The sequence below is a fragment of the Diadema setosum genome, chromosome 17 (assembly GCF_964275005.1).
Source record: "Diadema setosum chromosome 17, eeDiaSeto1, whole genome shotgun sequence".
Classification (NCBI taxonomy): domain Eukaryota; kingdom Metazoa; phylum Echinodermata; class Echinoidea; order Diadematoida; family Diadematidae; genus Diadema; species Diadema setosum.
In genome coordinates this window covers 17,453,545-17,481,077 of record NC_092701.1, presented here as the reverse complement: position 1 = coordinate 17,481,077, position 27,533 = coordinate 17,453,545, and the positions used below count along the sequence as shown (strand labels likewise).

At 37.6% G+C, this 27,533-nt stretch overlaps 1 protein-coding gene across 1 annotated transcript; it reads right to left on the bottom strand.

Annotated features, from left to right (window-relative positions):
• On the bottom strand, positions 1 to 27,398 carry LOC140241022 (uncharacterized). Its single transcript, XM_072320793.1, has 14 exons — positions 27,289 to 27,398; positions 25,295 to 25,404; positions 24,682 to 24,799; positions 24,166 to 24,254; positions 23,496 to 23,587; positions 21,008 to 21,140; positions 13,822 to 13,894; positions 7,166 to 7,432; positions 5,509 to 5,572; positions 4,709 to 4,901; positions 4,020 to 4,152; positions 3,553 to 3,697; positions 2,614 to 2,697; positions 1 to 318 (listed from the first exon to the last, which is right to left on the bottom strand). Exons 1-14 carry the CDS (start codon positions 27,396 to 27,398, stop codon positions 82 to 84), a joined length of 1,848 nt encoding a protein of 615 aa, XP_072176894.1. The 3' UTR covers positions 1 to 81.
• Positions 27,399 to 27,533: the final 135 nt, after the last annotated feature.

Here is a 27,533-nt window from a genome sequence, read left to right as displayed (position 1 = left end):
CAACAGGAAATTTAATCCAGTACCCCTGTTATGACCAAAATCCTTTTGACAATGGCCTTATAGAAAATTTGCATCGATCCCTCACGTCAGAAAGCCCAGGCAGGAAGCGCTGGAGGACTGGCTTTGTGTGCCCTGTTGAGGGCGGTGTGACGGCGACGGGTTGTCCGTCTGTTCCTGCTCCCGGTCTCTCTTGATCCGTGCGACGAGGGCATTGGTGGCCTCCGTCACGTCGCTGAAGACAGGGACACGTTCTCGGCTGGCCACGTCCGCCAGGTACTGTCTGCCTCGGTTGTAGTCCTTCACTGCTCTTGGAGTCAGCTATGAAAAGAAGGTGTTGGATGTGTGGAAAGTGTATTCAGGAATGGCAACACAAGAACTAATGAAAGGGCTGCCAAACACTCCAAACACAAGACATATACTGGTTGCACAGTGAAACACATATTTTGGTTAAAACATGGAGATATAACATCTACAAAGCCTGCTAACCAAAATCTTAGAAAAAAACAAGATACCTACAAAAGTTGAAAAAAAAAATACTTTCTTACAATTGGATGAAGGCATGAATATTGTATAAACTTACTAATGGGCAGCCCTGCCTTCATGAGAAGTATCTTCAGTTTACTGCTTGTCTAGCTGAGACCGGAACAAATACTTGGGCAATGCAAGTCTTAGAGATTTAAACTAGCCGCATTAACTTTATTCTCAATTTCAAAATGCACCTGTCTGCTGAATTTAACTTGTCATAGCTGCCATCACACTACACTGGCACACTGAATCACAGAACCTCTGGACTCTCACAAGTGGTGACAGTGACACATGTAACTCTTCTATCACACAAAGAAACCACCCCATCCCCATCCATGCACTATCAGTCTTGCATACCGGTATATGATGCACATGATTTTATAAAATCAGAAATTGTGAAGTAACTGTGAAGAAATTGGGGAGATGGTGTGCAAATAACTGCATCTACATACATGCTATAACCTGTATGCAAGCACCACCCTGTCTCATTGTACCTGACGAAGTTCAGCAGTAGTGAGAGAAATGTTGCACATCTCATCTACGATTTTCTTTGCGAGACAAACAACTAATTGCATCCACATCGTCTTAAAGGCATAATTTACCATTTGCAGATGAAACTAGATATATCGCTACGGCGACTGATATGCCTCCGCCATAATGCATGGTTCTCCTAATAGGTCTATAGTACAATGTCTTGACAATGTGTGATGACAGTTTCAAACAATTGGCAAAATATTAAAATGACAGGTTTGACACAAATGTGCTGAATGTTCACTTTCCTAGAACTAGGTTCAATTGGATGAATGATTCAAATGTCAGAGTGCAGGTATTTGGGGAACTGATGATTTTTACTTGACTTTTGACCCTTTTATAAGTTTATGCATTGAGTAATTTTTCAAGGTATTGAGAACAAGTATAATTTCAGTATCAAATGGGGAAATAAATAACATTATCTAAACCTGGCCTTTGACCTTTGACCTCACAGTTCCAAACAGAATCACTGTTAGGTTGAACATGCATTAATATGTAAGTTTCATGATGATACCCTGAGTTACATGTACTTTTGAGATATGGAGGAAAAAGTGCAATTCAGCACTTGACCTTTGACCTTTTGACCTTTGACCTTTTGGCAAGAAACCTCCCACAGAATATATATTGGGTAATACATGTATGCATTAAGTTAAAAAGAAAACCTTCATTCATTGCATATATATAAGGAAAGTAGTGATATTTTGAGAAGTTGACCTTGACCTTTGACCCCCCTGACCTTTGACCCATGACCCCCAACTTCTCTAGATAATCACTGCCCATCGGTACAAGCATATATACTAAGTTCCATGAAGATACCTTGAACCATTTGCGAGATATGGAGAAAAACATGAAATTTCTTTTTTTTTCACAAAATAACCTGTGACCTTTGACCTTTGACCCTGTGACCCTAAAATGCACACAAAGTATTATCCCCCAAGGATATACCCTCATACCAAGTTTGATGTAAAACCATCACACGGTTGTTGAGATATCGACAAAAACAAAATGGGACGGACGGACGGACGGACGACCCGAAAACATAATGCCTCCGGCCACTTTGTTGCGGAGGCATAATAAAAAACCCAGTATTAGTGCTTCAAAACGGTTCTAAAATATCATTAAAATATACAAAATGTGAACATGGCTTATTCTGAAAATGTTTCCAGACTAAACTGTGTACAGTTATGGGAAAAATAGTGATATCTCCTATATTTTAGGCTTTATTATTAAGGCTTTGTTTGTTTGGAAGTTTTTTGTTTGTTTTTGCAAAATACCACTACTCTTCAGTTACATTGTACAAAAATGTCATGACTCACAAGTATTTCCTCAACCATTGCACCGAGGTTTATCACAAATGGGATGACCCAATATTTACATTGTGAGGATTTAAAATAAGCATATGCAACACTTAATTTGATTTAGGTGGAATGGTGCAATATTTTCACCTGGAGGATGGAGAGCAGTTATCTTTGTACACAACGTAAACTGACTCATATGGTTGGCCATATGGAACAGTTTGCCTGAAACTATTCCTACTCAACTGCCCAAGAGTCTTACCTTTTCTCCGTCAACCACCAGGCCCTCTTGAATGTCCTGGACACAAAGGATGACCTTTCTGTCTTGACCGATGTAGTGAGCCACCTAGGTGACAGGATCACATGTGATACAGGTGTTCATATTCAAATTGTCAGTGTATACCAAAGCTGTGACAATCTATAGAAGATATGAAAAGGGCAGATTTGGCCATTTTGACTGGGGACAAAGTAACAAATATCAAAGGAGAGTACAAGTTGTTATTAAATCAACTCAAATGCTTACAGTCATATGAATTAATCTCCTATTCCACACCAGGTCTCATAAAAGCTTGATCTCAATAGAGATAAACTGCATCACTGACTGATTTCAAAGGCAGATGGATGTATTAATCAGTAAGTACCATGGTCACTAAACTTGTGGGATCCTAGACATCATAATTATCACTTGTCATGCATGCATTGTCACTAATTCTACACTTTCTTGCCCATTTTCAACTTAGTCAACTCCTAAATGGAATCCTATGCACAATGCATTTAATCTATTTGGAGTCAATATATCTGGGTACCCATGCTGAACAGATCGGTTCCAAAACATTTGCTCCTGCAACGATTGCTCCCATGAAATATCTGCACGCTAAGCCAAACATAAATTCTACCCACAAACATAACCTTGGCCCTAATCCTAATCCTCACATCAAACTAAACCCGAAAACCTATCACAATCACAACCCTAACCCTAAGTCCTTCGAGAAAATAACACCAGAGCAATTGTTGCAGGAGCAAATGTCCTGTCCCAAAATCCGTACCTAAACCACACCCACGATCTACAACTAAACCATTTACGACCACACACAGGCCACAGGCCACATCCCATTCCCACATCTAAACCATACATACATCCAATTCCATACCTAAACCACACCCACACCTAAACCACACGCTACACAGACTCGATTCTCACCTCAATCATTGAGCCGGCTGATCGTGCCTGGCTACTGATGACATACAGTAGGTAGTTACAGTTCTCCTTGGCCTGGGCCTCCAATGGCAAGTAGCGCAGGTTCCACTTTGGCATTACAGGGTCAAAGTAGGTAAAACCATTCTTCCTGTTCAGAAATGGCAAAATAACATTTGACAGAATGACACAATCCTATTCATCCTCTGGATCAAACTGAAATCACAACGGCACGAGTGTTTGAATACCTAATGCCTCACACTGTTAGTAGAGGGATCATAAAAACAAAATGTATGATCTATCCTTTACTCGATTAAAGATATGTACATACTCAAAGAGAAAGAGGGAGCAAAGGGTATTGAAGTAGAAAAATGATGTGTCTTTGACTTTGAACAACACCATTATATTCTTACAGCTCCTTTTTAAAGGGTGAGATTAAACCAAAGGTCACACAAGTTGACAGGAAGACGTACCTAAGGATGGGGATGACAATCTCCTCTCTCCAGTTACTGTTCCTGCAGGACCCACCCAGAAAGACATCCCTACTGATCTCAAGACTCTCAACCTCCTCTTCCGCATCCCGTCGTCCAATCTGACGGAAAAACCCTGAAAAAAAAAGAGAGCACAGAGTCACTGCTTAGTAAGCTACACTGGAATCAAGTTGCTCTTCTGATTGAAAAAAAGAAAGGAATGCAATTTTTTTTTGTTCTGTTTGTTTAACATAGCACACTGCTGCAGCCCACCAAGTTGCTTTTGGGTCAGCCAAGGTTGGACCTCTCACGGAACCTTCAAAAGACTGGACATCTCACAAAGTTCATACAAATCATCAGATAAAATGAGCTCCTCAGAATAAATGCAGTCTAGTTCATCCCCCCCCCCCCCCCTTGTTCAAAATCTTTATTAATATCCATACTTCACCTATAAGTTTTTCCAATAAACAATTAAGGGTTCTTGAAGAAGTTTATGGTATCCTAGATAGCAGCTCTATAATAATAACAAATATTTTTCCTAAACAGAAGTTAACAATCGAGACCTAATCAAAAAGAGACTCGAAATCAGAATAGCACTAGCATCTCATCATTAGCTTTGCCTGGGTTTTATAAAGATATAATATTTGTCAAAAAATAATAATAATAAACAAAGTGTACCATTGTGTACTTACTGTATGTAGACTGGAAGAACTGTGATAACCCACTACGATTGGGTTCATAGAACAGGTACTCAGTAACTAGGCAACAGAACTCGTTGAAATCAAACTCTGGGGTGTCCCCCAACTTGCTGCAACTCTGGACAATCTGATCGTAGGCAGGGAAGGACAGGTTCTTCTGGGTCAGAGATCTCATTGCCAGCAAAGCCTATGAAGGAGATATAATAAACATGATGAGATTGTCAGGACTAATTGAATGATAGAAGATGTCTTCTGAAAATCTGAAAAATGAACATTGATTTTGAATGCAGAATCGATTGTTACGAACTGGCATCATTGGATAGTTCCAAAACTTCCAAAACTTTACATGAAGATAGCATCTGCCTGCATAATATGATGACAACATAATGTGCCATTTCTTTAATTGAACTAAATAATGGTTTGGTAATACAAAGCATACGCATTCTTGATGTCCCTCTACTTTATTTGCGGCTTGAAAAGCGTACACACATACATTACAGTACAGTACACAATACACAAGTACATTTATATCAAATTCATAATTTTGCATTCAAGTGGAGCATTAAATGTTGTGATACATTTACTTTGTACTGAGTTGCCAATTTCAGGAACATTGAGCCAATGTCTATTTATGCTTCTGGCAAAACTTTGCCCTCAAGTCCTTAGACTTGCATTTCATAAATACAATAGCTTAAAATCAATACATGGCAAGACTTAACTTGATGATGCTAAAGTTGGAAATTGAAATAATAAAGGTAAATGAATAAATGTAATAAATAAATGTAGAAACTTACATCAGGCATTCCAATTTTCCCTGTGTTCTGGGGATCATAGGTCCTGAATGTCTCCTTCAGGTTTCTGGAAATTGAAATAGGAGTGAAAGAGAAACTGTTCATGAAAGTCTGTAACAACTCATATGAAAATATGAGCTGGAGTTATAAAGACAAATGAGCATATTGCTGGATAGTGACCAATTTGCTCTTTTAAAACCTGTTAAGGACAAACTGATTTTGCTATAACATGCATTTCCCATATACACATGCCCAGGTGTTCTTGGGACTCATCTTTAACAGGTTAAATCCAGCTAAAAAAGTTGCCAGCATATATGCACATTATGAATACAAAAACTGACACAAAGGAAACAAAATTATGAAGTGAACAGAGAATGCCCATGCTGAATTTACAGTATGTAAAAAAAAAAAAAAATGCAATCAAATTTCTGCATTGATAAAGTCCCTTCCAATATGATTAAACTGTCTGAATGCAAGTCCCTTCCAATATGATTAAACTGTCTGAATGCTATTTCAGGGTCTAAAAAATATAACATCTTACCTATATTTTTCAGAAAACCCCATTCAATTTAGTTAAGTGGTCACAGAGAACATGAATCGCTGTAAAGCATGTCATGAATGTGATTCTTCCAAGTTTAGCACTTGGATGCTCTTGGAGCTGCATATTAAATGTGTGAACACAATGGACAGAACTTAGATGGAAGGGATTCCTGACATGCTCTACAAAAATCCTCATTTCTCTTTGACCACTGAAGCAAATCAAATGGGGTTTTCTGCAAGACATGGGTAATAAGTTATAGTTTCATACCCTGAAATCGCATTTGGATTGATTCACTATTTTTAAAATTATCATTGTGGAGAGTGCCGTTGTAATTTTGGGGGGACATACGGTACAATATATCATAATAATCACAGAGAGAGGTAGAAAACTAACCCTTCTTAATCGTAAGTTTTCATTGCATATTACTTGTACTAGGTCTAGGTCTATATTTCCAATATTACAATGTAATTGAAATGTGTAGAAATTAACTTTCTTGTAGAACTTACAGGACAAGTCGACCTTCATACACATGTGGATTGAGATGATGCAGCAATATTAATAGAACACATCAGTGACAGTTTGAGGAAAATCGGACAATCCGTCTAAAAGTTATGAATTTTTTAAGTTTCTGCACAATCACTGCTGGATGAGAAGACTACTACAGCGTATGATGTCACATGCATAGAACGATATAAGGAAAATATAACAAGAATTCCACAAAATTTCATTTTTTTAAAAAGTGCAAATTCCCTTGACATATGTAAAGGGTAAAGGGTAATATTATTCCCCCTGCCTTCTGAAAGAGTAGGTAAAATACTCTATTATTATACGAGAGAAGCGAAAATATGTTGAATTTTCTTTATACTTTCCTTATATCGTTCTATGCACGTGACATCACAATCTGTAGTAGTCTTCTCATCCAGTGATGGCGGCACTGAAACTTTAAAAATTCATAACTTTTGAACAAATTGTCTTATTTACCTCAAACTTTCACAGATGTGTTCTCCTAAAATTGCTGCATTCTCTCAATCCTTATGTATATGAAGGTGGACTTGCCCTTTAAAACTTGAACACCTTGACATTCAAGAAAGACTCTCCCTCTTGAGTTTCCTGACTTACATGAGTCGAAGTCCCACCCTAAAATCTGGGTGCTTTACAGGTTGGGCCCCGTCGCTGAGATCCAGTCCAGGGATGGGAACCCCCTGGTTCAGGACTTTGGCCGTGCAGTGGAGAGCTGTCTCCAGGTCCTCGAAGATGGGCAGGCACTGGCGCTCCACCAGGTCACAGAGGAAGGCGTGGGCGGTCTCCATGTCGGCCAGTTCCCTGTCGGGGTCATAGGGTTCATCGTCAGTACAGAGGTCAGAGGTAAAGGCAGCAGAGGTGGTGCTGTGTGGCCAAGGGGTCAAGTCGATGTGGAGTCGGTCAAGTGCAATGTGTTTTTTTAGAGTGGCAAGGAATGGAGTATGGCATGGAGTGAGAATTCGTCGGGAAGGAAGGCAAAAGTTGGACAAACTTTGATAAAGCGCAGCATGGCGATTAGTAACAGATAGTACAGCAATACACTAATGTGACCCAGCAAAGAGAACACTAAGAGAAAGTGTGCTGAAAGAATGCAATCTGATGTTTGTGCTAATGGTAGTCACAGAAGATCATACCCCCATTCCACAGAGATTTTTCTCATCGGTCACTCATCAGAAGCAAAGTTTGTTGCTTCCGGCCACCCACCGAAGTGTATCGGATTGCAATCTGATGAATCCGGCCGACTTGGTTGGTCAACTATCGGGTCAGTGTCAGATCCTCATCGGATTACCGCCTTTCATGTCTGACCCTGACCCGATAGTCGACCATCACAGGTCGGATTCGTCGGACAGCAATCTGATACACTTGGGTTGGTGGCCGGAAGCAACAGACTTTGCTTCTGATGAATGACCAATGAGAGAAAAACTCTGTGGAATGAGGGCATTAGATATCAGTAATTTGTTCAGATGAAAATCACAAAAACCATCACAGTTTATGTATTAGTAGACTTTACACAACCTTCAAAAACGCATTGAATCAAAGACTGTCATAGGCACAAATTACTTATACTTTCATAAAGATCTTGCAAAGTGTTTTTGAGCATCAGAACATTTTATGCTCATTGTTCTCAGATACCACGAGACTCTGTTATGAAGCATGTTAATGACCAAGCACAGTGAATCAAACACACAAACAAAACATGAACACTGGCACATACAAAACCCGACAGTGAAATTTCACTCGATATTTAGGTTGACTTTTACGAATAATGCAAACCAATGGAACAGATAGGTGGCAGTACCGGTACCATTAAAATAATGTGACCGTGTAATCACAAAACCAACAAAAAGTTGCACAAGGCAATTTTACATGAGGACTCAAAATAGGTGAAACTGGTCAACCTAGTCAATCTTTTGTCTGTTTTTTTTTATATATTTTTCTGAACAAGCACTTCTTCTTCTACATAATTCTTGAATTTGGGTGTTTTTTTGTCTGTTTTTTTTTTTAAGAATAGAAACTTGCGTTTTGGGGGTTTTTTTTTCTGAGACAGTTTTTCCTTGAATAATGTAATTACCCATACCCTGTAGGTGGGCAATTCCAGTGTTACGGACAATACATTTAGAGAATTTTTTTGTGACTTTGCGGGCTTATTTCAACAGCTCAGTATAATCATTCTTAATCCATACATGGTTTATTCTAACCCAGTCATCCTGAAATGTTAACAGTCCGAGTTTTGATTAGATACTATAAATCATTTTTTAGATATTACATAAAAAGGTTGCCCGTTACGGACATTACATTTTTTGGACATTATTATTTACCTCCATCTGGATATGTTGAGAAATTTATGAATCACAGCATCAAGTAAAAGGAATTTTCTTCTGAAATGAATGCTCAGGTCCTGTTTAAGTTGCAGATTGATAACTGTGTACAACATATTCAACATTTACTCTACAGATTCACAAATGTAGCATTACGGACAATACATTTTTAGCGTTTCGGACATTACAACTTTGTCCATTTTTGAAAGTACCAATATTCATATTTTAACATAGTTCGTATCTCAGACAAGGCTAATTTTAGTGTTTTTGGTTCATTCTTACCATAAACCACTTTGAAACAAATGCTGAAGTGTTGCTAAATATGGAATAATGAGAGCTAAAGGTTGTGTGTTTTTACAAAAATTATTAAAAAAAATTTGCCCAAAAATGTTTTTTTGAAGAAAAGAATGCCTAAATGCACTTCACTTGTATCAAAATACCACTCAAATGAAAGAACTTGACAAGTTCTAGCAATTGATACTAAATTTGTCCCATGGCTCATATATTTTTCAAATTATTGCAGATTTAGGACTTTTAGGAAAAGTAACATTTTGTGCGGAATTGCCCATGTCCCTCTTCATTTCTTAAAACCTTTTAACACAATCTACAATTTAAACTCTAATAACTTTTGAAAAGATGATGCTACTGCATGTAAAGTTAATGGTAGTCATGAGTAGGATGTTCTTAATGAGTATAGAAAAATTTAGGGTAATCCTATACTCCCATCATCGTGGTTGCTACAGTTTCATATCCTTTTTTTTTATTTTGTTTTTGTTTGTGTGTCTTTTTGTTCCATTCATTGCACAGAGCACTGATGGATGAGATTGAGTAATTGAACAGATCCTTAACTTCAAATCCTCTATGCTCGGTAAACACATTTCCAGAGTGTGTACTTTCTTTCCATTATTCAGCTACACTAGTGCAGTCCATTTGTACCGAGTTATACATCATTCAATAAAGGGTTACAGTTTGTTATTCCGAAAGGTTCGTTATTCCAAAGATTCACTATTCCGAAGGTTCGTTAATCTGAAAATGTGATAAGGTTTGTTATTCCGAAGGTTCATTAATCCGAAAATGAAATAAGGTTCGTTATTCCAAAGGTTCGTCAATCCAAAAATGACACAAAGCTCGCTATTTTGAAGGTTCGTTACAGACCCTATTTCATTTTGGATCAACGAACCATCGGAATAATGAACCCTATTTCATTTTCGGATAAATGAGCCTTCGGAATAGCGAACCCTATTTCATTTTTGGATTAACGAACCTTCGCAATAATGCCACAAATGTTCGGATTAACGAACCTTTTTCATTTTCGGATCAACGAACCTCTAGGTATAGGGAATTTGTGTGTTTCGGATTAACGAACCTTAGGAATAACGAACCTTCGGAATAACAAATGGCACCCCGATAAAGTTTGGAGTCTGCTCAGTTCAGAATCTACCATTAACTAAAAATCTCAGTCTGGCAACTTTCTGGTGATTTTGTGCTGCAGGGTCATATATGAAAAATGTAAAAGCTGACGAATTTTAGAGTTTTATACATTTCCCCAGAATTGTAAAATCAGCCACACTTATAGTCATTCATATAAGATGTAGTGATGAATGGCATGTCTCACAAGTCTAGCATTCCCTTGTATACAAATTTATGTTAAATTTCCTAGCTTGATAGCTATTCAAGTTGTAGAAACTACAATTGTATATCCGTCATATCAAACTTAATTGTTCTGGAACTGTAGCCTATTAGCAATCGTGACTTTCAATAAGGATGGAATTAGAGTTGGTGAATTATTGACATAGAGTAAACGTCATAGTATTGTTAATCATGAACCTATGGGAAGGTAGTTAAGCAATGACATCACCTCAAACTGCTTTGTATTACTTGCATATATGCATATGTGATTATGACCGGTGTTTGGTGGGTTTTTTGTTTTTGTTTTTGTTTTTTGTACAAGCATTGAAACTTCACCATTTCATAATTTCCAATTTTTATGACATTTTCCAAGATTTTTGTTTTGACCTTTTCTCATTTAAGCCAACTCGAAGACTGAGTGAATTTTCTCTTTTAACATCTTACACACAACAGTATGTAGACACTGTAAAAACAGAAACCTTTGTGGCATGAAACTTTCGCAAAGTGGAGCCACCGGCCTTTTTCCCTGCATGAAACTTTCACAAATTCTCACTAGTATTCAATGAACTGTATACACAAAAGCTTTCACATGCAATTTTATTTTTGCGAATCTTGGCTCCTCATGAAATTTGCAAAATTTTGATGCACACAAAAATTTCTGGTTTTATGATAATCATCTTGCAACCCTGTGCATAATTGAGACAAAAAAGGCAGCTGCAAAAAAGAAAAAAAAAAACATGCAACAACAAAACAAAACAAAGACATCAAGTGTTTTTTATGTTACTAGTTTTTGATAATCTAATGCAGGAGAGGTGCAAATACCATATCAAACTGAAAGAAATGATGAACAGGTAAAGAGTTGTACATCAAGCATGCAGGAGGAATATGGACACCACAACATCAACATGCAGAGGACCGGTTAATGACAAGTCTGGGTTCAAGACTACTAGCCAGCGATCAGTCCAGATACTTCAGTACATTGTCTGTATGAATAGTCAGACTGTGTGATCACATTCAATTTATGATAATAAACAAAGTTTCCTTTCCCGGACAGACAGTAAGTAGTCTCAGTTCCCAACACGCTATTTTCCCACCACACTTCACCTGAAAATGGCCTTGGCTTCAGTATAGCATGTCACCAGCACCTTTCTACTTCCACTGAGAAGGTTTTGATTTTGCTGCTGTTTGTTCTTTTTATTGTTTTATTTACAATGTCTCTATGTTATTTTGATGATTTAAATGCTCAGATTAAGTCATAAAATGAACAGAGCATTAGTTTAAAGTGGTGATCAAAAACATGATCAAGATCCAGGATTGTTTTAAAAAGATGCTTCATACACAGTCCTATAGCATCAGTGACTCAATACGGCCTTGGTGGGGGTTTGCACTCCTTAAAATGCTTCTAGAATTTTCATAGCTGATAAATCATACTCTTAATATGATCAATGCTGAATGGAGAGCACAGAGGAGAGCTGCGTCATGTGCTTGATCCATGCTCCAAAAAAAAAAAAGTCATCTCTTGAAGTAATGTATTTTCTGTTTTCTGAATTTCTTGTATGCATGTTATTTTGTAATGCGCAGTAGAGTATATCATTATAGTAGCTGCGCAATATAAATGTCCTTTATTATTATTATTATTAATATCTCCTTTCTTTTTCTTTTTCTTTTTGTTCTATCTACTATTTCAAAATCATTACTGGGAAGATGTACTTTGTATATCAGATACCAGTGATATAAGGAAAATGAATTAAATGGCTTATTAAGCTTGCCACTTCAATGAACAAGAAGGAATGTTTGACTGCTTACACCATTCATCACTGTAATTTGCCAAAGAATACTTGAGACTGCATGAATAAGGATTTCTGGAGGCAAGGTTAGTCATCATTGCAGTAGAACAATGGTTATGAGTCCGGGTCAGTTCACAGAGTGATAAGTGGGCATATAAGGGATGCGTGAATTCAGCCACACACATTGAGTCATTGGTATCGGAAAGAGGAAAACATTATTTTCACCCCAGGTCTCTCAAAGCTGGAAATCACCAATGCTAAAACTGATTTTTTTTTTTTTTTTTTTTTTTTTAATCAATCAACAAGTCTGCATTTCATAAACACCAGTCCCACAACACAACAGAGAGAGAAACACACAACAGTAGATCATACTTCTGAACCCAGGGCTCGACACTAACGGTGGCCCGGGGCCACCAAAAATGCACGTCGGGCCACCAAAATTTCAGAAATCAAGAATGTGGTAGCCTGATCGGGCCACCAAAAAAGGTCGGATGTTTGCCTTTGGGCCATCAAAAATAAAAGTTAGTGTGGAGCCCTGCTGAACCTATCAGCCATTGTCATAACAAGCTCACACCAACCATGTCATGAAAACATAGAAGTCATGATTAACAACGACATTACAATAATTACAGACGTTGCAATAGCATTTGCGTGTTGTCAATCCAGAAATGCAAATTCGAATTTCTCAAAATAGTATTATTTCATGTCTTGTCAGAACAAAAGAATATAAACTATATTTTGACAATCACAGCATAACGTCATGACACAGTGACACTTGATCACAGATTTCCTTGATATAATGGTAACTTAAAACTGCAAAGTTTGTTGATTAATTTCTGTCATGCAAAATGCAGAAAATGGAATCTACTGCCATTACCTGATATTAAGAGGTCAACGCCATTGGATCTGCTGATAATCATATGTAGCCCAACATGTCTTCGTAATCATTATTATCAAGTTCCTATTGGCTGCAAATTGATGTAATAATGCAACAAGCTGACCTGTGCATGTTTCATATGTGTGATCACAACCCAAATACCCAAAATTGCCTGTGTAAAACTGATAAATTCAGGTTGGGAATCTTTGAGAATGACACAACCTTGGATGATGCAAAAAGTAATCAAATTGGTATCATAGTCAATTATGTCAATTTAGAAAGTTTATGTGTGATAATTAGCCTACATAAAATTCAGGATCATGCATTGATTAAACAAAGAACATGCAAAGGGTGGTGTGTACAATGTAAATATTTCAGATGCATCCAAACATGGTATCCATTTAAAACTAGAAGGGGGAAAGTGGGTTCTTTCCACATATCATTACCAGGAAACATTTACTCGAAAATGGCACTCACACTTTAGGTCTTCAGTGCAAATAGGATAGACAAAGTCAATTAATAAACATGCTAAGATTGTAGATAATAAATATGGATATACAGTGTATTTCATTGCAAGTTTTGGCTACAGTCAGTAAACATTTTCCTTAGGAGTTGCAAAAAAAGCATTAAACAATGACTTACTTTTCTGTTAACGTCTCATTTTCAACAACAGATGGAAGCCCTTTGAGCACAAGAATGAGGGGCCTGTTGGCACCTGGAATTAAGAAAATTTCTACCGTTAAATTAATGAAAACACTCACTTTTAACTGTTTCTAAATATGTGATATAGCAAAAAGGTGATTATGTATGAAATTAGTACAAACATCTAGCATAGGTGCATTTGTACTATTTACGAGGGTGATGATGTGGCTCAGTCTAAAGCATGTCTGCCTTGTAATCCAAATGATTTGCGTCCGATTCCCATCGAACGCAGCTCTGAGCAAAGTTGTATGTTCTCATACCATCCCCTCATAGCAGGGCTGCACACTGGCGCCGGTCCGACGTTCAAAGACCGGTAAAAGTCACTGTCGGACCGGTAACTTTTCAGGAAATCCACAAGTTACCGGTCCGACATGACCAGTAAAAAAAAAAAAAAGCATTGGTGGGGTCAGTAGAAAGAAAAAGAGCAGCCCCGATGAGGGAGAAACAAAATGCAAGATATCGCACTGTTCAACAAGTTTTACGCAAGTTTTCGTTTATGTCTACCGGTGCACTTTGTACAGTAAACATACAATGTATGGTTGAGGGGTCTAGATATCGCGCACGAAAATTTGAAATGCTCTTATAATAGAAGTTATTCCATAATCGTACCTGAATTTCTCAATGAATATCACGAAAATGCAGAAAAATCACCTCCCAGAATCTCCTGATGATACGATGACGGAGTAGTGCGCTGTCGCCGTTTGTATGTCGGACTTTTTTTTATGCGTTCACCTTCTCGGGGTATGTAAAGATCGCGCAGCTGCCCTATGTAGTTTCATGCGTGAAAGTGTCTGCCCCTCTCTGCGGCTGTACGTGCTTCGGCTTTCGTAGAATATTATCAACGATCGATCGAACAAATTACGAATTCTATCGGCTACGATCATACGAACGAGACAAGCGAGACGACACGTCTAGGCTACAACATCCTTAAAAAAAGATTTTAAGCTAAGGTAGGTAAATTATAATGTAAAAAAATTGGAAATTTAGTGAAAAATTTGTTCCAAAAAATTGGAAATTTGGTGCAAAATTTGTTTGAAATCAAAATTTCTTACCTGCTTTCTTCTCATGTTTAGCGGTTGTCAGGTATTTTTATTCCATGGGCGTATCTGCAAATTTTGCGCTTAGTCCTACGCGTAATATTGCTTGCTATACGCAGTTACGCTATGCGCGATCATTACGTCCCTGCGCGAGACCTAGTACCCTTACTATACTAGTACATTAGTTTTGAGCACTAGCAGTCGACCAGTTATTCGCCCTCGCTTGCGCTTTGGCGCTGCTCACGCACTGCCATGCAATGCAATACATGCAGAGCATGTACAGTGTATAAACTGCTTTTCGTTTGCTTGCGATCGGCGGTCATGCCAGACAAGAAGCATTGATAGAGCCGCACGCATTTCTGGGTCATTTTACTCATGATTTTTAAACGCAAGATCGATCCGATCCTGGCTTCGCAGCAGCGTGGCAGTTATGTTAGAACTAATTTACTTGTGTCGATTTTTAGAAAAAGTAAAAACACATTCGATATTCAGCGATACAGTAAATGGATCTGATTGCGTTCATTTTCATTTTACACTGTCATTTCACAAATGAATATTTTCATTCGCTCAGAATGGTCTCATAATGAAGATAGGCGCAAAAAGGATCACGAAATCGGCTCTTCCGTGTACTTTTTGTACGCATGCACAAAATGTGATAATGCACAAAAAAGAGATAATACTAGGGAGAAAAATACTAGGGAGAAAAAAAAATCATGAAATCATGGCAGTCCCGCTTACATATTTGAGGTAGAAATCTTCCCAAAAAGGATCATGAATTCGACCGGCCGCGTCGTATCTTTCAAAAGCTTATGTACCGGTACGAAATGCAAAGAGATTATAGAGGAGAAAAAAAAAAAATAAAGGACACATTTTGGTGAGTACGAGTGTACGTGCATCATAAAAGATTACAGCCGAATAACAATTCATGAAATCAACGCAATCCCGTTGAAATTTGAGGAAATAATAGGCGCAAAAAGGATCTTGAATTCAGTCCTGCATGCCGTGTTGGTTATCAAAAATGCATGCACAAATGCGACGAGATTATCGGGAGAAAAATAAAAAACACATTTTACCCTTCTGGTGCGAGCATCATAAAAGATTACATCTGAAGTAATTCATGAAATCGCCGCAGTCCCGCTGATATTTGAGGTAGAAATAGGCGCAAAAAGGATCGTGAATTCGGTCGTGTTGTATACCTTTTAAGAACGCATGTACGAAATGGGAAAAGATTAGCGGGAGAAAAATAAAGGACACATTTTCACCCCTTTTGGCGCTTGCATCATATAGATTATAGCCGAATAGTAATTCATGAAAATTTCGCAATCCCGTTGGAATTTGAGTAAACAATAATAGGCGCAAAAAGAATATCGAACTCGGCCCTGCATGCAATGTATAATTTTGAAAACGCATTCACAAATGCGAAGAAATTATCGGGAGAAAAATAAAGAACGCATTTCAACCCTTCTGGTGAATGTATCACAAAAGATTACAGCCGAAATAATTAATGACATATCGCAATCCCGCTGATATGTTGAAATAGGCGCTAAAAGGATCGTGAATTCGGCCGTGACGTATAGGCATGTACGCAATGCGAAGTGATTACTGGGTGAAAAATACAGGACACATTTTCAAACCCTTTTGGCCCGTGCATCATAAAGATTAGAGCCGAATAATAATTTATAAAATCATCGCAATCTCGTTGAAGTTTGAGGAAACGATAGGCGCAAAAGAATCGTGATTTTTGGCCGTGTCGTGTATCTTTTAAGAACGCATTTACGAAATGCGAAGAGTTTATCGGGGAAAAATAAAGGACACATTTTCAACCCCTTTTGGCGCGTGTATCATAAAAGATTGCATCCGAAGTCATACATGAAATCATCGTAATCCCGCTGATATTTGAGGTAGAAATAGGCGCAAAAAGGATCGTGAATTCGGCCGTGTTGTATACCTTTCAAGAACGCATGTACGAAATGCGAAGAGATTATAGAGGAGAAAACAAAAATAAAGGACACATTTTGGTGAGTACGTGCATCATAAAAGATTACAGCCGAATAACAATTCATGAAATCAACGTAATCCCGTTGAAATTTGAGGAAATAATAGGCGCAAAAAGGATCTTGAATTCAGTCCTGCATGCCGTGTTGGTTATAAAAAACGCATGCACAAATGCGACGAGATTATCGGGAGAAAAATAAAAAACACATTTTACCCTTCTGGTGCGTGCATCATAAAAGATTACATCTGAAGTAATTCATGAAATCGCCACAATCCCGCTGATATTTGAGGTAGAAATAGGCGCAAAAAGGATCGTGAATTCGGTCGTGTTGTATACCTTTTAAGAACGCATGTACGAAATGGGAAAAGATTAGCGGGAGAAATATAAAGGACACATTTTCACCCCTTTTGGCGCTTGCATCATATAGATTACAGCCGAATAGTAATTCATGAAAATTTCGCAATCCCGTTGGAATTTGAGTAAACAATAATAGGCGCAAAAAGAATATCGAACTCGGCCCTGCATGCAATGTATAATTTTGAAAACGCATTCACAAATGCGAAGAAATTATCGAGAGAAAAATAAAGAACGCATTTCAACCCTTCTGGTGAATGTATCACAAAAGATTACAGCCGAAATAATTAATGACATATCGCAATCCCGCTGATTAGTGTAGAAATAGGCGCTAAAAGGATCGTGAATTCGGCCGTGACGTATAGGCATGTACGCAATGCGAAGTGATTATTGGGTGAAAAATACAGGACATATTTTCAAACCCTTTTGGCCCGTGCATCATAAAGATTAGAGCCGAATAATAATTTATAAAATCATCGCAATCCCGTTGAAGTTTGAGGAAACGATAGGCGCAAAAGAATCATGATTTTTGGCCGTGTCGTGTATCTTTTAAGAACGCATTTACGAAATGCGAAGAGTTTATCGGGGGAAAATAAAGGACACATTTTCAACCCCTTTTGGCGCGTGTATCATAACAGATTGCATCCGAAGTCATACATGAAATCATCGTAATCCCGCTGATATTTGAGGTAGAAATAGACGCAAAAAGGATCGTGAATTCGGCTGTGTCGTATACATTTTTCAAGAACGCATGTACGGAATGCGAAGAGATTATGGGGAGAAAAATACAGAACGCATTTTCAACCATTCTAGCTGGTGCGTGCATCACAAAAGATTACATCTGAAGTAATTCATGAAATTGCCACAATTGGGCTGATATTAAATGTAGAAATAGGCGATAAAAGGATCTTGAATTCAGCCGTGTCGTATACGCATGTACGAAATGTGAAGTGATTATTGGGAGAAAATACAGGACACATTTTCAAACCCTTTTGGCCCGTGCATCATAAAGATTAGAGCCGAATAATAATTTATAAAATCATCGCAATCCCGTTGAAGTTTGAGGAAACAATCATAGGCGCAAAAGAATCATGATTTTTGGCCGTGTCGTGTATCTTTTAAGAACGCATTTACGAAATGCGAAGAGTTTATCGGGGAAAAATAAAGGACACATTTTCAACCCCTTTTGGCGCGTGTATCATAAAAGATTGCATCCGAAGTCATACATGAAATCATCGCAATCCCGCTGATATTTGAGGTAGAAATAGGCGCAAAAAGAATCGTGAATTCGGCCGACGGTGTCGTATACCTTTCAAGAACGCATGTACGGAATGCGAAGAGATTATTGGGAGAACATTAAAGAACGCATTTTCAACCATTCTCGCCGGTGCGTGCATCACAAAAAGTTACATCCGAAGTAATAACCATTATTCATGAAATCGCCACAATTCCGCTGATATTTGAGGTAGAAATAGGCGCAAAAAGTATCATGAATTCGGCCATGTGGTGCATCTTTTTTTTAAGAACGCACTTACGAAATTTGAAGAGTTTATCGGGAAAAAATAAAGGACACATTTTCAACCTCTTTTGGCGCTTGCATCAGAAAATATTACAGCCGAAGTAATTTATGAAATCGTCACAATCCCGCTAATATTTGAGGTGGAAATGGGCGCAAAAAGGATTGCGAATTCGGCCCTGCATGTCGTGTACCTTTCAAGAATGCATGCACAAATGCGAATAGATTATCGGGAGAAAAATAAAGAACCCCTTGTAGCGCGTGCATCAGAAAATATCACAGCTAAAATAATTCATTAAATCGTCGCAATCCAACTGACCACCAAGACCAGGTTACGCAGCAAGTTCGTGCGCCGATGTTTAGAAAAAAGTCACAAACGCATTTGATACAATCTGATTTTGTTCATTATCATTTTACCTTGTAATTCACAAACAAACATTCTATTTTTTCCTATTTTTTTTTTATTTCTTGTGCAATAAATAATGCAAGTTTTAAAAAAAAATATTAATCTGTAAAATGTACATGGGTAAGGGGGTACGTCCATAAAAAAAAAAAACAAGAAAATAAGTTTGCAAGTCATTTAATGTTTTTTTAGGTTGTCGTTGTTGACCGGTAAATTTTCTGTTCGGACCGGTAAAAAATGGTAAAACGGGGCATTTACCGGTCCGACAGAGACAGGTTGGACCGGCAGAAAAAATGGGTTAGTGTGCAGCCCTGCCTCATAGTAAAAGGTATAACACTGTGTCCCTCAATTAGGACATTCAATGTGTGAGTTAGTCATAAACAATCCTTCTTCACCCATTCATTGCGATTAATTTGTTTCAAAGGTTGATAAACTTGATCAATGCGGAGTACACTAATACTGTTTTGAAAAATAGAAAATAAAAAAAATCACTTTTCACATATGCCAACATCAGCAGATAGGAAATAAAATCTAGGGATGTTATCTGAGGTCTCAATTAAGTTTGTAATTAACTTTGTATTTAATCAGATAGACTTTTGTGCCAAAACACTTGTTGTCATAAATTGTCATAAGTCATAACTTCTTCCTTAATTGAGCTCTCAGAAAAGTACTTTGCCAATGAAGTGCTGGTTTAACATTAATTAAGCCATCAGAATACAGCCCCATGACATATTAAAAATTCATCATCAGTCAGTTGATATTTCAGTCATCACAAACTCGTCACTCCCTCACCTCAGTAATCCTCACTCATTTGTTCTGTTCGGTTCATTCAAATATGCAAGCAAACAAAGGCTTTAAATGGATAAAAACACTCCTCACTGTGAAGCACGGCAGTTCATGGGGTGACATTACAGTTTTACGAAATTGCGCAAGTGTAAAAATTATAAAAATATTGCACATCAAAACTTACTGTCCAAAAGAAAAAGGCTAGACATATACATTATAACAGAATCAACACAAGAAGAAAATATACATGATATCACAAAACACAGGAAATAACATACTGTGAAAGTGAAAATTTTTTATGCCAGTAAATTTTTGCAGCAGCATTCTTATTTCTGCGGATCGAAATATCAAACAGTAATATATGCAAAAAGCAAAAAATTTGAGTGGTTATACTTTCACACCAGTTTCATGTCGCACGAAATGCATGCAGATTTCCGCTCGGTAAAAATTTCCACATTAACAGTGTACAAGCCTTGGACTGTGCAAAGGTATCTGGACTTTCATCAATTTCACAGCTTTAATAACTACACTGGCAGTGTTTCCTCCTGACTAGGTGCAAGAAGCGCTAACTTTCATCTGAGTTAGACTGTTTTCCTTTTGGGGGGCGGGGAAATCATCATGCAGGGGCCTCTGGGAATGAAATAGAATAAGCCTTGGCCACAACTCGCCATACTTGCAAGTGCATGCTGTCTACTTGCAAAAACGTGGGCAAAACTTGGGGATCCGCTTGTAGTAAGTACCGCCTCGGTATGGATTTTGGAGCATGCAGACATGCCGTAGCACTTTTAGGACACGAGGAACTTTTGCTGCGTTCAGGCTACGGGCTCAACGGATTGACGTACTCCCTCCCAGCTCTTGCTATTCCCTCCACCCCCCTCCCCCCATGTTTTCAGGAAAAAAAAAAGAATGTGAATGCCGTGGTACAACGTCTCTGACAAAAACGTGTGGACTAAAAACACGCACAGTGGGTTGTGACCAAGGTTATAGTGAACACATAATGACAGCACTTAAACAAAAACAAAAAATAGAGCTACCTGCTAGGAAGGACGCCTCTACCATTGATGCTATGCTCCTTGTAGAATTATCAATGACAAAGAGAAGAAGATCAGCCAGTCTCTTGGCCTGGTCCTCAATTTCAATCAGGTCTGGACTCCATGACTCAACTTGCTGTAGGGGAAAGAAATACATGTGAGTATATATCCTTTAAAGGGACAATCCACTCTATGTTTAGAGTTCATTTGACTAACAGAGAGCAAAGTTAGACAAATAGACAAAACCGTCATTAAACTGGTTAAAACAAAATAAGAGAGCTGCACAACACTTTAAAATTTCTTACATGTATGAAGACATTGGCCAGAAGTCAGGAACTACATTCCTAATGACAAACTTAAATCAGGGCCCTGTTTTATGAAGAGTTAAAATTGATTATATAGTTGATTCCTATGGCAGCCTGTGTGGTAAGGAAATTTAAAATCGATTTAAAGGCCAAAGAGTGGAATAAATGGAGATATAGCCTGTTGTTCATAATGATTACTATGCATTGTTGATATCAACAAGATGAAAAGTGAGGATCCTTGGCATACATTACCAGTACAAAATTGATGTGTCAATATGTCATAAGTTTTAGTCTTCATGGTATATACATGTATGTGCAGTTATTAGACAAACTTGTGAAGAGTATCGTGACATGAAACTATTACTGAGAGATAAATTCACAGACAGCCCAAATTGCAATGTGAAAGAGCGCCCTTCGACATAAGGAACATTTGATCACTGCAATAGGACGTTGACTCCAGAACAGGTGATACCAGTATTGCACAAGTTATTACATTCATGAGCAACGTATTGGCAATGATAACAGACAAAAGTCTGACATCATTTTCCTGATACATTATTCAGAGTGTGCTTAGTACTACACAACTGGTGATGGGTGAGAGCAAGGTTGCTTCCGGTAGGAGGATTACACTTCTAACAGAGTAAATTTCACCTTGGGTCAAATCAGCAGGCCTCCACTACCAGAGGAAGTGACTTGGGCATATCAGCCTGTAAAACAATACTGTCAAGGTCTACAGGGGCTTAAGCCCCTGATGACATGTAGACTCTGTTCTAAGACCCTATAACCATTTATTTGATCATTCCTTGCATTCACCCAATAGACTGGTTCGGTAATAATGCATTCAGATTTTATGCACGCTTTGTTCACAAAAGCTGCCCTTAACAACCACAAACTTGCGGAAGCTTTCCCAACCTAGCAACAACTATAAAAGTGAATTCCAGTCTATGGAACATTATGGGAGGGAACAGGTGAATGAAATGCTTTGTTACTAGGCTGTAGGAAAAGAGGAGTATCCATAAATTGTAATACATTACAGAAATGGTCTGTTTCTTGAACATCTTCTTCTTTTTTTTCATTCATCAAATATTTTCAACTGGTCAGAGACAAACCATTTGAAAAAAAACCTGACCAAGGTGTAAAAACAAGAATTAAAAAAAAGAGTAAAACAGACACAGAATACAATAAAGCAAACCGTAATGAAAATTCAATAACCAATATATATAAGTACCATATGAAAAACTAGAAATTCCTGGTTATAATGGACTAGAAGTTATCAAATGTGTATGCAACACTAATGCACTAAGCCACGCAGTAAGTCTGAAAGCTTTGCTGTGATTTTAGTTTCTGAGATCTCCATACAATCATAATTGGATTTGCCATGGAAAGTGAAATGAAAGGTACCGAAATCATCAACATCAAACATCAAACGGTACCATCATTTCTAAATGTCAATATCACTGTCATTGATGAGTAATGAATGTTCTTCACTTGTCACTTCACATCACATCATATTTGCTTGAACATTGGCAGAGTCCATGAAAGTCGTGACAAACTTGAACACACCCATGCATCTCTCTGACTCATACTGCTTTCCATTCTTCAAGTTCCAAATCATTATCACTATTGTTATTAATACTTACACTAATACTGTCAGAGTGGCAATTTTTTTTCGCAAGTAAGTTTTCATGCTCAGCCTGGTAAGATGAAATTTGTTTGTTTTATTTTTGCCCCAGTCTAATGTCACATAAAATGGGCAAAAGTTTCCATTTTTCCGGTAATCATGATATTAATAACAAAAATAACAGTAAATTATGATGATAATGATCATGATAGTAGAATCATAATATTGCTAACTTATTTTGATTATTACCATTACTATCTTTGTTACTATTGAAAGCAAGAGAGAATAACAAATGATCAGATACATAGATTACAACTCAGTGAGTTATGAATGCACCAACAGATTTCACTCATATCTCTTATGATTTGCCATATCTTTCTAATACACAGATTCAATGTCAGTTGTTTTCGGAAGAAATTCCTCATCAGTAGCAAAGCATGGAACACACACTGAACCGTAACAAAGATTTACGTATCATCAGAAATAGCTTCGAATAAAAGTGGATGTGGAAGAACAAATTAATAAAGGTACTCCGAGTAATTGTGATCAATGATGTAAAACTTACTGGGTTATAGAAGGTTAGGCTGTATTGCTTGAGTAACGGGATGGCTACGTCTCTCCGCCATGTTGTAGGATTGCACGACCCACCTAAAAACACTGATGGAAGACAACAAAGCAAGATACAAAATCATCTCCCCTTCTTGGACAACACAAAGAAGACTCAAGCTACTAATGTACGAAAACTGGAAGATCTAATGAAAACCTCCAAGTTTAATGTTCATGAGTGAAAAAGGAAGGATATACAGTAAATTACAAATTAGGTCACATGATCAAGACAACAAAAAGAAGACTCAAGCTACTAATGCACAAAAACTATGATCTAATGAAAACCTCCAAGTTCAATGTTTCTAAGTGAAAAAGGAAGGATATACAGTAAATTACACATTAGGACACATGATCAAGACAACACAAAGAGGACTAAAGCTACCAATGCATGAAAACTGTGATCTAATGAAAACCTCCATGTTCAATGTTCATGAGTGGAAAAAGAAGGATATCAACAGTAAATGACAAATATATGTATAAACAGTAGGACACATGATCAAGGCAAGAGGGAAACTGCAGTAAAAACTGAGAGAAAAAATGAGGTCTGTTTGAGGTCTTTTATAAAACTGTATATCCAAGTGAGAGAGGTAAAAACAGTTCAGTATTTACAGATACAATGCAAAACTTACCATTAAATTTGGCAATAACTGATGATCTCTTTGATGGGCTATGAGGCTGAGGAGTGTATCTGGAATGTGATGAAAGACTTGGCAGGACACTGCATGGAAAAAAAAAAAAATATTAGACAATCTCTTGAACTCAATAACTGATTGCAGCAATGAATATTGACTATTTCACAGCAAATAAGCTAATGTTTTATGATAAGTTTCTCAACTAAATATGGGAAATGGGAGGGGATAGGGAGAGGTAACAAGCATTCAGTCCTCTGTTTAAATTTCAATCAAGATATCCAGACCTACTGTAGCTTCATAGCACTACATTATATGATAATTTATGAACCCTGCATTGTGTGCCATATATCAAAGTTTAATCACCATACTAATTGGGTGTGAGGTAAAGGTCACTGTCAAAACTGAGTGATTGAAGTGTTCTTGGAATAATATCAAGGCAATTTATCAGACACAATGACGGTTTAGACAGTCACGTCCGATATGATCAGTTGGTAAGAGAGGCTGCTTACTCACCTTGGTTTGGCATACTCTTGCTCCAACTCGGACGCAAAGGTGCAGAATTCACCAAAAGTTATCACATCTGTATTTTGTCTTTGACAGCAGTCAGCAGCTGTGTGAAGCATGCAATACACTGTGGAGAAATAGGTGAAAATAGACAATTCATATCAAAAAGATATTCTGTAACTTGATATGTTTGCCCATTTAGTTCAACACTTAAACCATTTATCTATAGATGACCTCTTTGGATTAGATGTAGATTAATAGAAATATCAGCTTATCTGTGACCTTTGGTTTAGGAAATAAACTTTATGGCTTCAAATATCCTGCGTACTGTGTGATGCACCCTATAGGCAGTAAAACATATTATTCAGGGATCTTGTTTGAAATATGACTGGTTTCTTACTTTCCCATAGTTTACAGAGCAGCATTGCTCATTCTTTTAAATTCCACATAAAAATGAACATTGTTACTACTGTCATTGGGCCTCCATGGAAGAACAATTTATTCTTCTTGTCCTTCATATGACATACACAAACCTGCCTTTCTGGACACATTTGTCTTTATTTTATTTTTCTTAGTAGGGCCTACATTTCACAAATAAGGAAGCAGTATCTTTTATGTTTACCTTGTGATTTTGTGGGAAAGAAGCCCAACTCATTCAAAACTTGAATGAGTTGCTTCTGGTTGATGTGCTTGGAGCCTTCACTGTGCCTCTCGAATGCATCAAGGTATCGCCTTACACAGGGAAATGATACAAAGGGACAATGTGTTAGACCAAGTGCACATATATGTCAAACCATATTGAAGAAAGACAGCAACGATAGTGTAGATTTTGTAGAGAATATATAATAAACACATACTGAAGACAAATTGCACATACACAATTTGTAACTACTCAGTATCAACTATACCAGTGTACAAAATTATCTGAAAAAAAAAAAGAATCAAGGCCCTACATAATTATGCTGTAATGCACCTATTACATACAACATATCTCTTTCCTACACTACGTCACTGGATCATATCTTGGAGTTCTCTGTCAATATAAACCATTTAGTTTAGACTATGCTTTATCCTTACAACATTTAAAGGGACTGTACAGTACTGCATGGTTGAGGTGGGATTCAGTTATCAGGTTTTTAACATTTTTGGTCAGATAATGAGAAACCTCTTGTGACATATGAAAGAACATGTAATTTCAAGAAGGATTAAATGTTTATTTGATGAAAATTGGCCTTGAAATGGCTGAAATATCCAACAATACGATCCTAATAAAATTGACAGGCCAAGACTTTTATTAGGATCTCTTTGTTCTTTCTTGTTTTTTGATATCTCAGTCATTTCAAAACCGATTTTCATCAAATAAACTTTTGATACCCTTCAGAATTGTATGCTCTTTAACATTTCATAGAGTGGTTTCTAAATATCTCGCAAAATGTTACAAGCTGAATCCTTGCCTCAACCAGTACTGCAGAGTCCCTTTAAGTGTACTCCTTTATTTTACTTTTTGACTTTTATTAGGATCTCTTTGTTCTTTCTTGTTTTTTGATATCTCAGTCATTTCAAAACCGATTTTCATCAAATAAACTTTTGATACCCTTCAGAATTGTATGCTCTTTAACATTTCATAGAGTGGTTTCTAAATATCTCGCAAAATGTTACAAGCTGAATCCTTGCCTCAACCAGTACTGTAGCAGAGACTCCAACTCTCCCGTTTTCGACGGGAGATCTCCCGCCGAAAACCCATTTTTGCAAAATCTGCCGTTCTCCCGTTCGTGACTTCGAGATTTAATTTCTCCCGCCCTGGCTCAATGTCTCTCGTTGGAAAGGATTTCTTACTTATTGCTATCGTATGTTGCAAAAATAAGCCTTAGATAGCACCAAAGAGCATCTACAACCCTAGGAACTTCGCGCTTCGCACACATAAACTTGGGTCTCCCGTTTGCTAGGAGTTTCAGGCGGGAGAATCTCCAGATCAGAAGGTGCTTGGGGTTGGAGTCTCTGCTGTAGAGTCCCTTTAAGTGTACTCCTTTATTTGCACAAATTTTGAATATCTTACATAAAACAGAGTGGAAAAAGAACTGCAAAGAAAAGTTATGGAAAGTGATTGTGTTCCAGGAAGGGTTGTTCATTGTCATTGTCTATAAATGACTATGTTCCCCATGATAGCGAGTTCAATGTCGAAATAAAAAGGAGTTTTGATTTTCGTGGAATATATGAAAGCATGTCAAAAAGACTTGCAGCTGGACTTTGTGGAGTTACAAGTAGACTACAATTAAATGATTTTACTCTGCATTCAAGTTTTCATAATCAAAACCATGGTGAGTACAAAGAATAAATGTGTTTGAAAGATGAGACTAGTCAATTCAATTACGTCATCGACTAAAATAACCCAAACTTCTGGATAGAAATGTGAAATGTTTCTGTAGTTCACTCTAGAAATTGGACTGCTTAGCCACAAAATGCAGGAGTTGGTTAGAAAATTCAACTTCTAAATATTAGAACATCCTTTAACGAAAGTACTATCTTCCATTACATTATTCGCATTATTAAAATTTTGGCGGACTTGAAAAATTACTTTACATAAAACGCTACACGGAAATGTAGGCATGGGACTACCTCGTAACGGACCCGAAGACGACGTTTTCTCCTCTGTTCCAGTTGATCACAACATCTGAGTCTTGATGTTCTGGCTGAAACCATTTCAATAGTTTCCTAAAAGAAGACATGATATCTCACATCGAAACAAGTGAGTCCCCTGTCCCTCTCTGTCGTCAGTGAAAATACGGCATTTCTAGCTCGTTCTTTCCATTTCCACCTGAGCTGCATACGTGCGACAAGGCCGCGGTACCGTGTGGCTCATC

Coding starts and splice junctions, on each gene's coding strand:
- LOC140241022 (XM_072320793.1), bottom strand. CDS start 27,398: ATGTCTTCTTTTAGGAAACTATTGAAATGGTTTCAGCCAGAACATCAA. Junction 24,800..25,294: donor CTTTCCCACAAAATCACAAG/GTAAACATAAAA, acceptor ATTTCTCCACAG/TGTATTGCATGCTTCACACA. Junction 319..2,613: donor TGGTGGTTGACGGAGAAAAG/GTAAGACTCTTG, acceptor TTCTTTTCATAG/CTGACTCCAAGAGCAGTGAA.